Here is an 11,631-nt window from a genome sequence, read left to right on the forward strand (position 1 = left end):
ATTCATTTTATCAAATATTAGTCTAAAAAGAATTTTTGAAGCGAAAATACCATAATTATCATTTTAACGAATTTTGAAGTTTAAAGAACCATGTTTATCTGAGAATATTTGAAGTAATCCCATGTTTTAAAATTAGTAGCATACTTCTTGACTATGATCAACTCTTATATAACAATGGAAAAAATAATAATAATAATAATAAAAGATCTAAATAAAAAAAAAAAAAAAATCCTTGTTCTCTCTTCGCAAAATTAGTGATTTTTAACCCTATAGATGATGATGATGGAGATGAGTATGATTATCATCATCATCAAACTAATTTGATCAATGTATATTAGATTTACTAAAAAAAAATTAATTATTTTAAAACTCGACTTGAATGTTGATTCGAATTGATTCAACTAAAAAATTAGCAAGTTTACTTATATGAGTCAAAGAAAATTATATTGAATTTATTAATAGATTTTAATAAATAAAAATATTTACTTTTTATTTTCACAAAAATATTAATAACAAATAAATTTATCACATTTTTTATTTGACTCGGTATGTTTTTAGATTAAATCACTTTGTAAAGTTTTTAAAAGGGTATTTCAACTATTTTTCTTTAAAAATCTTGAAAATATCCTTAGTAGGTGAATATTTTATTAATTGGGACTTAAATGGTCCGTATTCTTTTCTAGGGGACTAATCAATACATACATTGAATAAAGAGTCCCTCACAGTCATTGTCCCCATAATTTTATCCTTTATAACCCTATGACATCAAATCATGTTTCACAAAATGATGGGGTTAGAATCCACTCCAAAGCATGTTGAGTAACAAATTAACCTCATAAATTTGAATTTTATGACTTGGATCCCAACTCCAAGGTTTGTTTGGTAACAAATTTGATAAAGTGAGGTTTTATGGGTAACAAACTTCATAAAGTAAAACTCTCCTGGAGTTGTCAGAACTTCAAAGAAATTTTTGTAATAAAAATGCGACAGTTGGATCTACCAGGTTAATCTCTCAAAAATCTAATCCTTAAAATATCCCAATTTTTGTTTTTAAATTTCCTTATAGGTGAGCCTGTTTTTAATGAGTTTAGTAATTGACTCCATGCTCACGAGATTTGAATCTTAGCTTGCCCAAAGACTTTACCAACTAAACTAATTGTCATGTACCATATTCCAATATTGTTATTTATAATGTTCCAAAAGAGGAACTTATCCTACCACTAGATTAAAACACATCTAATGGCTGGGATAAAACCCACACATAAATAACAATTTTTCTATTCAAAATTCATGATCTCCTACATCCCAAAATTTTAGTTTCTTCATAGAACGTTTGATAAGGTAGAATTTCCGGGTTGGAAGAAAAGGGGGGGGACAAGAAAGAAACAATTATCGTAGAAGTAGTTTAAAATAAAATTAAAAATAATAAAAAGATTGGACTAAAGGTTGAAAAGGGTATTTAGGTTATTTAGCATGACTCTTCCAAAGTAGAACAAGGTCAAGTTATCATCAGTTTGAAACTTCGGCAAAGCTGAAGGGAGGTATTCGGACACCCCCTCTGACATACGTTTCTTGACGTGGTATGAGTTAGAACCATAGATTTTTGTTTTCTCAGGATACACAATGGTACATATTTATGGGGATGTTCAGTTTTGTTAAAATACAAAACGTTATTTAATAGTCTTGTAGCCATTGTATTTGATCCAAAAATGTTGAGCGTCATTGAAATTACATATCTTACAAATATTATTTATTTTTAAAATTAAAAAAATGCTTTTCTTATATATATAATCATTCATTTATAGTTGGATATATCTTTTAATATTTTAAGAAATAAATGTTTTTTCAAGAAATATAATGTCCAAAATGTGACAATCTTTATATATATTTTTTATTTTAGAATTTTTTGTTGTTGATCAGTTTGTTATTTTAGAAGTTGATTGTACAAAAAAGAGAATTTAAAAAATATATATATATATATATACTATGATTTCCAAATTTTCAACATAAAAGATGAAACAATCTAATTCAGGAACCTCACTTGTAAATAATAAGTTATTTGGATTTTAAAATTTTAATGATATTGTGAGTTTAGTTTAAACATTATGTATATTATAAATGAATAATGATGAATGCACACGGTAAATCATACCTGGCGTGTACGTTGCTGATGTGGTAAGGGAACAGAATCGCAAATCTTTTTCAAGTGTATCCCGAAGAAAAAGATCAATGATTATGTGCCCTTCCCAAATTACTATTACATTCATCACAACTCATTATAAATATCTTTCTACAATATAATTTATAAATGTAAAGTGAGAGGAGTATTTTTATTAAAAATAAATGATTTACTTGGAAGGAATGTAGAACTAATTGGAAAAAAAAATAATAATAAAAAATAAGGGGGTTAAGAAAGAGTTTTCTCAAACTTTAAGGGGAGAAAGAATATGGAAATAGTAGTTGAATTTGAGGACTCTCTATTAAAACAACCTTTTAATTTTATGGAAAGGTAAAAAGCCGAGAATTGGTCCCCAGACTTCAATCTGCTTTTTATGAGAGAGTGGATGATGCTTTATGCTTTAGGAGCTGTGTAGGTTTCATTCCAAAACTTCTAACCCATCTAGGACAAAAATGGTTGGTGCTGAACGAGACCCTATGTTTGGAATGGGCTGTCGATGGATCAGATCTGATCTGATCTGATCAGAAACCAAATTGTTAATCTGATAATTAAGATTCAGATCCAGATCAAGGATTTAGGTTCCAATGATAATATTGATAAGCAACCAACACAATATTGACCCCAATATATCAAAAAAAATAAAATTTTGAGCAACTGATGTCCCAGACCATTAACAACCCGATCTGATAATTTACTTCCAAATAAATAGAATGATGTATATTTATATTACATATTCTATGTCATAATTTCCATATACTTTTTATCAAAATAGAACATACTATACAGAACTGACATTGGCCCCCAATTTTTTTACTTTTTACACCCCAATTAAAAATAAAGAAAATGAGTGGCTGACAGGTCTTTTTTTTTCTTTTTTAAGATATCTGTTTTGAGTGTAGGATTTTACATTAGCCTAATCATAATTGTAAGCAACTATACTTGTTTGAACAGTGTTGTAATGCTGCAATGGAGTGTGATAAATAATGAGTTACTATTGATGCACCAACTTTTACTAACCCCTCACCAATTTTGTTCAATTCTTTGGTGATTTACATAGGAATTGTTGTGGCATTATAAAAAGTTGGTGTGGCAATAGCAGCTCTAAATAATTTAAGAAATGAGTATGCTCACGAGTCAAATTTATTAGGGGTACTTGCATTAATAGAGCAGCAAATTCGCCTTTTTTAACATCTTGTGTTCCGATTAAACTATCACAAATCTTAAGTTACAACTGTCACCCAGTATGTATGTATTAAGTTGCAACTTTTTATAAAATGAGAGTAACAAACACACATGGACGGTCATGTAAGAACACACCCTTTTTAAGTTGTAAACTCTTCCAAACAGATACACAATTAAATCAATATTCCAAAACAAATTTCTAATATTTTCAATTTTTAATTAAATTTAAAACACACTGATTTAGTATCGTCAACTGATAACTCTCTTGAGTGTGTAGCTAAAAATATGAGAGAATAGAATTCCCTCAAGAAAATGATTCTTAAGAATAAATATGAGAGCTCAAAAGTCTTGGTTCTTTTCTTAAGAAAATAATCAAATGATTTCACAATTTTTTTCTTTCCCCTGATTCTTGCCCTTAGTAATTAAGAATAAAAAATATATATATATCATAAGAGATCAAAATACTATCCAAATCAGAACAATGGTATCAGACTCTCAAAAGCCCCCACTTGAATACCACCTTCAAAATGAAGAATGATAAAAAAAAGGAACCAAAATGAGCAGCAATAAAACCCACTTGAAAAATCAAGAAGGAGAAAAAGGAACAAAATGACCAAAAAAGTAAGCAATAAATGCAAGCAACCATCCTAGTATAGGGTAGCGACTCTAATCAATATTATTACAACATTTCATAGTTATTATTCAATAGAATAATATTATTATTCTAAAATTTCTAAGCATTTGAGGCTGCCTTATGTCTCGGAGCAGTGAGCAGTGGAAGTGTGTGTGTGTGTGTGAAAATATTGCTCCACAAGGACCACACCACACAAGTGTTCCTTGACAGGAAAATAGAGGAATAAATGCACATGTAATTTATCTTAAATTTTTACCATATACTGTGAGAAAAACAGCTACCATAAAACTATAGCAAATATTTTCAATTGTGTACAGTGTGGCGTTATGCAATTAATTGAAACCCGGAAGAAAGAAGTATTAACATGAGAAAGCATCAATATACTCGGCAGACGAGTAAAATAGCGACCACATCAAGCACATACTTACTATCTGTGCTCCAACCAAAAAAAAAAAAAAAGGCTAAATACCGAACAGAATAAATCAGGAAAAGGAGAATAAAGCATAAGTTGCAAATCCAAATAACATTGTTAGATTGTATTCAGCAACACAGTACAAAATGCATCAAATAGTTGATATCTGAATGCTAATAATGCAATGATCTTGCAGATAATAAGTATTAGAAAAAACTGAAATGTTCTATATATATATATATATATATATATATATATATATATATATATATATATATATCAAAGGAAAATCATATATAAGCCACAGAAAACCATAAGAGCTGCACAAGTATATCCACTTAGGGGATCGGGACCATTAACGAACCCAGAAAGTAACGGACTCCATCAGATAGATATACTTTCAAACCTAATATAAATCAAGGTCATGGAACTAAATAAAAAACATGGGAGAGTGCGTAAAAAAAAAAAGACAAAGAGACCAGTAAAAGATAACACAGATGATATCAGACTAGTAACAGTAAAATTATATTTTACCCTATACAAGGACCGATGCAAAAGTTACCGATCTCCATGGGAAGAATAGTAGAAAGTGATTCAACTATTTCAGGTACCAGGAAATTACGTTCACATACTGAAACAAGAACGAATGCCCGCAACCTTCTCTGTGAAAAGAACAATACAGAACAAAGAACCATGACACGAACGATGCACAAAAGTTGCTGAATCAGCAAAAATCTTGCAAACCCGCAGCAATTTAATTATGGATAAGAACTCCTTCCATTAAGTGGCAATGCAGCCCAAAAGCGTTCACAATTATGTAAAAACCGTGTCTGAGCAGTACATGATTAGCGACAAGAAGCCCAAAATGCATCCAAAAATACCAAAGGCGACCAAATTGTAGCCTGCCAAAAGGTCAACAAAATTAAAATTGTTTCAATCGATAATGAAGAAATTCGCACACAGCATAGGATCAAAAAATACCATGCTTTCTTTGGTAAAACACATGTTTTGGAGAACAGGAAAGCCAATGAGGGAACTGTACTAATTCTACAACAAGGGTAGAAGCACACTCCACATTGCAAACTCCCTCAAAATTACTCAATAGAACCGAGATTGCACAACTGAGCTGTTATCACCACCAATCCTCCACACATCCACATTAAGACCAGACCGAGAATCCAGAAAAGCATAGAAAGCAAATTGTCCAGAACCCATCACCAATAATGGCATTCAAAGAGTATAAGACCAAATTCGAGACGCATGTCAAGCAAGCAAAAGACGGCTCGAAACAAAACATTGTATTGGGCAACTGACAGAACATAAAATAGTTGAACCACAAATTTTCCTGCCCATGTTCCAAACTTGCAAAAGAAAGATTAGCTACACCGATAGTCCGTGATGTGATAACCATAAGACATACTTCAAACACCAGTCAAAACGTCTAGTATTCCAACAAAAGCTCCACGGCCCCTCACCTGCAACACATGAAAATATTTCCATCAGTCCCCATATTGATCTTGAGGAATTTGTACAAGAATAGCAGCATACCTCAAATTCAAAACAGTCATGTTATCAGGAGCGACCACGGCGCTCATATGGACCAGAACGATCACGACTATAACGGTCGCTTCCTGATCCACCACGGCTACCAGCATCCCTGTTGCGTCCACCATCACGATCCCCACCACGATCAGGTCCATATCGACTGCCACCGCCACCACCACCGCCACTATACTTGTCATCCCTACCACCATACCTTCCTCCTCTTGCCCCTTCACCAGATGGACATTCCCTCGCAAAGTGACCAGGCTTGCCACATTTAAAGCACTCTCCACCATTAGATCCCCGACCATTGCCATAGTCACGACTACGATCACGATCGCGACCACGGTCACGATCATGGTCTCGGTCTCTGTCTCTGTCTCGATCCCGGTCCTCATCACGGTCTCGACCAGAGCCTTGATGAGGCTGAGCTTTATCAACAGTTATAGGTCGACCATCTAGATCGAGACCGTTCATTTCCTCAATAGCCTCTTCCATAGCTTTCTTGTCATCAAAAGTGACAAACCCAAATCCACGAGAGCGACCAGAGAACCTGTCCACTACTACCTGTATTTAGGAAACATTTACTCTGTCAGATGCTTGCTTGAAAATTACAAGAACCTCGGAGTAATGCTTCCAAAACATAAAGCCAAATCTCAATATATAGAGAAACCTTACAATTTCTCATTTTGAAATATATGTTGAATTTCTTTTATCATTTTACGTGTTTGTCAATGACTAGATTTAAGGAAGTAGCTGATTTCTTGATTTAATCAACAAAATGTAATTCAAGAGTCCCCTCTCTCCTCTTTTCTCCTTTCAATACATGAGCAGAAATCATGCCTTAAAGGAAACTTGGTGAGAGATTCTATTCTAAAGCCTAGGCAATCTAAGCACTCTCAGACCCAGGATAGCAACAAAAAGCACAACCGCTCAAATAGCATGAAAATCCAATACTGATATTTCTTGGAAAAACAAAGGAATAAATAACTACTTTATCCAAAAGTAACAGCTCCCCAAAATTGCTCAACTGACATGGATGTCAACACAAAAGAAGGGGGTGCAAAGGATATTTGCACAAATCTGGAGAAGGGATTCAAAAAAAATATATTGACCTTGGTACCTAGTAGTGAAGCAGTCAGAGGTTGATGCGAATTTTTTAAATTCAAGAAATGAACCGTAATAGTATATAATTAAAGGAAATGCCAAAATAACAGTAAAGGTAAGAAACGGAATGCATAACAAATATATTGTGATGAGGAGAAACACTAATTATAGAAGAAACAATATATGAGCAAATATTTGTCCAATGATGGATTACCTTTGCATCAACAAGATTGCCAAACTTTTCAAAAGCATTTTTCAGAACTCTATCTGATGTTGACCATGAAAGTCCCCCGATGAAGCAGCGATACTCTACTGGTTCCGACATATCAATCAATCAAACTTCATTTAAAAGCACACACACACAACAAAAAAAAAAATGTGTTAGTCTCATCTCTAACATCAAATTTATTCATCAAAGAACATTGTATCTGTATGGTTATCAAATCATTAAAAATCCAAATTGGCACATATATAATATAATTACAACAATCTGAACACTCTGTGTACTGATACAAAAATAGAAAAAGCGATACAGAACATGAGCATGTTCACCAGTCACACACCAAAGCAGCAAAAAATACACGATGATATGATTGACTGGAAGGTAAATGTACTAATTCAAGAAAATAAAAGATATTTATTGTAAAGAAACTCTAAGGTGCCAAGAAAAACGAAGTAAATAGGAAGAAAATGAAAATATTAGTAATGTGAGCACCATATATCTAAACATTTTCTGCAGGTTCAGTCAGAGTAAACAAATCCAATCTGAAAAGTTGACGTTGCAGCAATGAATGATAAAAAATGATGTAAGGCACAATAGAAATCCTTTGTATTTCCATAAAAAACAAATTCATGGGACAACCTTCACAATTTGGAAAAAAAATGATGTAGTGTAAATATTTGATTGGTTACTGAAAGAAGTTTAACACATGAAGCATGGACCTGGAGTTCTTCAGATGAAAAGAGAAAAGGAATTATGGTTAGGTAGGAGACATCTTCATGGTATGTATTTATGAACTTCTTTTTTATAAGTAAACTTATGAATTCTAGTCATTGCCATGATAAATATAGAGAAAACATGTAAGACTCCACCACAATATTGATGGTGATGATCCCCTAGTCAGAAATTGATTACGTATCCAACCAGCTTAACATGCCCATACGACATATTGAAATTGACTCCTGTTTTATATGCAAATAACTGGTTTATAGTGAATTTGTACAGAGCAAGGACGAGATAGTGGGTCTAGAATAAGAATGATAATAATGATAATAGCAATAACAACAACGATAATAATAATTATTATTATAATTGCATGCTCCTTTTCCATTCCTTGATAAATTCTCTTTCCTTTTCCAACTTTAGTCGCTTATGGCTCAAAAATCCCTTCCAGAATATCTTTTGAGTATGGATAGCAATCTTGAACAAAATCCTAACATTTGACCATCTCATTTCTAGAAAATGGACTTTGGTGAATTTTCATTCCATGTGCAAATCTAAATGAGAATCGGTGAATTAAACATTCTTACATTTAGAGTTTTTTTTTTTTTTTTTTCCAACATTTTTTTTTTGGATGGGTAAGCTAGACTCGAACCCACGACCTCCAAGTTGTTTTGCAATGTGTCAAACCAACTGAGCTATGGGTCTAACTTGGGATCCACTGAATTACAACGAAGTTGATTACGAAATTTTATGGTGGGCTCTCTCTTCTAGAAGCCGTGCATCATGGAGGTTCCTTCGTTTTATCACTTTGTGAGTACTTTGGAAGGAAAAGGCACCATAAGATTCTTTAAGGGGACTGGGTAAAATTCAAGACATCCTATCAATCAAAGACTATATCTTCTAGTGGGCATTGACGTACAAAGATTTTAGGGGGATCCTTTTAGGAAAATCATTTTCAAATGGGAATCACATATTCATATGGAGACTTCAATTTTTATTTTTCATTATATGTATGCTATTCATGTTGTCCATTCCTTCCTTGTTTCTTTTTCATTTCATTTTTTTATAGGCATAGGGTAAGTGGTTAGCAAAGGAAGTTGGGTTCAAGGGGCTTTGAACCTAGGACGTGGGTTCAACACTCCACACATCTTATCAATTAGCTAAGTAGGCACTTCATTTCCATTTTTATTTTATTTTTATTTTTATTTTTTTTTATAAGTGTAAAAATTTTATTAAGAAAAAAAGAAAGGGAAAAGAAACTAAGGTAGCCCCCAATACAAGAAAAGAAAGAAAAGGAAAAAAAAACCAACTACATTCTACTACACAGTACATAACGAGTCCCACTTAAACACAAACTCTTCAAAACCACTTTGTTGAAGTACTTGTTGATTTTGCTCCAAAAGTAGAGCAAACTCATAAGCTCCAGCACCACTGCATGCAAAGAATTCTCCTTCCCCTGAAACACCTTGTTGTTCCTCTCCCACCAAAGCCCCCAACCAATAGCAAACAAAAGAATAGCCCACAGGTATCTTTCTCGCTTAGAGAATAAGTTCTGAGTCTATCTTGCCAAAAGAGAGAAAAAGAAAGTGGAGGAACCCAAACCACCTAGAAAAAAGGCAAGAAATGCAACCAAATACCAAACGAAAAGGGACAATGGATGAGAATGTGACCAATGGATTCCTCAGTTCTCCTGCACAGACAAAAAATGTTAGGATAATCCACCCATGATGAATCAGATTATCCAAAGTCAGGATCCTCCCATAGGAGGCTAACCAAGTAAACAAAGAAACCTTTGAAAGAACAAACGGGGACCAAATTATGATGTAGGGGAAGGAAACGACAAAGGGAGGAAGCAAGGATCTATAAAATGAGCATACAAAGAATCTATTTTCCTGATCCTTTACCCATTCTCTTTTGTCCTCCTCATTCGCACCTTCAACGTGTTGGGAGTTGAGAAGATGCAACATGGAAGCCACCTTGTTTATCTCCTAGTCATTAAAGCTTCTCCTAAATCCAAGATCCCAAGAGCTTGTTCCTTGTGCAAATCAGGCAGCCTTGTACTGTGCTATTCTTCTTAAGTGGAGTCGTATACAAAGATGGGAACTATGATTCCAAAGAAGAGTTTCCAACCCACCAATCCTCCCAAAACCAAACTCTATCCCCAACACCAACCTCAAATCTAACATCCTTCACAAACTGTTCCAAAACCTTCAAAATACCCTTCCACACATTATAACGTAGGAACCCCTGGCCTCTCCACTATACCACCCGTTTTGGCCCACACTATCCTTTTCCAATGACTTCCTCTTTCCTCCCCAACATGAGAAAGCCATTTCCTAAGAAGAGCCTTATTTGTTAACCTCAAACCTCTAACTCCTAAACCTCCATTTTTCTTTGGGATCACAAACGAGTTTCCATTTTACCAAATTGTACTTTTTTTCTCCCTTTCTTATTGTTCCACATAAAATCTCTAACAAGTTTCTCCAATTTGGACTCCACCACCTTAGGATCAAAAACAAGGAAGAGAAATAAATTGGGATGCTACATAAAGTGCCATTCAACAAGGTCAACTCCCCCCCCCCCCCCCCCCCCCCCCCGGAGAGATATCTAGCTTTCCCCCCTAGTCAACCTCTTTTCCAGCCCCTCAATAACCTCATCCCAAATCCTCTTACTACGGTAAGACGCACCTGAGGGAAGGCCCAAATAAGATGATGGAAGAGTAGCCCACTTACAACGTAGGGTAGCCGCTAAAATATGTAAGTCAGACACTTGGCCCACCCCGAAAAGTTAATGTGCAGGCCAGAAATTGCTTCGAAACAATGCAGCAGGGCTCTCAAGACTTTCACTTGGTCTCTAGAATGATCTAAGAAAACCATCATGTCATCTGCAAACTGTTGGTGGGAATTGAGAAGGGCCTGGTTGTTTACTCTAAACCTCCTTAATCTACCAATTTCAAACCCCCTATTGAACAGTCTACTTAACGCTTCAGTGACAATAAGAAAAAGGAAGGGCGACAACGGATTTCCATGTCTCAAACCTCTGGAACCCCTAAAATAACCTGCAGGGCTCCCATTGACCAGAATTGAGGTAGTATGGTAGTGCTCTTCAATCTATTTCCTCTATACAGTGTATTTTTCATTAAAGAATTCCTATAATAATTGAAAAAAGTGGGTCGCAGAAACCGACATGCCATGTTCATTTACAGTGCTAATAAATCAGCCGATACCTATGGTGAAAAAGGACGGATTTCGGATTTTCTATGCAAGATCTTAGATCCATCAGCTTCTAGAGGAAAATTTTATTTTACAAATATCAATTAAAAACCCTAGAACTAAACAATTAGATCAAAATCTTTCATGGATCCGAGTAAGAATTCTAAAATTCATGGAATTTGAGAGAGTAAAATTCATAAAAATTACTAAATAAAACAATTAAATATCTGAGAAATCAAGAACCAGTGGTTTGATAGATGTGATACCTAACGAACGAGAGTCGAGCGAGACCAGAAAAACCCTAATAGATGAATCCAAGAAACAAAGGCATGAAAGCAAATGATTCCCCTTTGTAGTTTTCTACTTGACAGCATTCTAAGATATTTTGATATTGTAGTCCCGAGTATGGTGCTAATGTAT

General features: G+C 34.3%; 1 protein-coding gene across 1 annotated transcript; it reads right to left on the reverse strand.

Annotated features, from left to right (window-relative positions):
* Positions 1–5,735: 5,735 nt before the first annotated feature.
* On the reverse strand, positions 5,736–11,631 carry LOC147404151 (glycine-rich RNA-binding protein RZ1A-like). Its single transcript, XM_086439997.1, has 4 exons — positions 11,478–11,631; positions 7,271–7,395; positions 5,956–6,516; positions 5,736–5,882 (listed from the first exon to the last, which is right to left on the reverse strand). The coding sequence occupies exons 2-3, from the start codon at positions 7,379–7,381 to the stop codon at positions 5,980–5,982; spliced, it is 648 nt and encodes a 215-aa protein (XP_086296123.1). The 5' UTR covers positions 7,382–7,395; positions 11,478–11,631; the 3' UTR covers positions 5,736–5,882; positions 5,956–5,979.

Source organism: Akebia trifoliata, chromosome 4 (assembly GCF_017979445.1).
Source record: "Akebia trifoliata isolate Shusen 1 chromosome 4, ASM1797944v1, whole genome shotgun sequence".
Lineage (NCBI taxonomy): Eukaryota > Viridiplantae > Streptophyta > Magnoliopsida > Ranunculales > Lardizabalaceae > Akebia > Akebia trifoliata.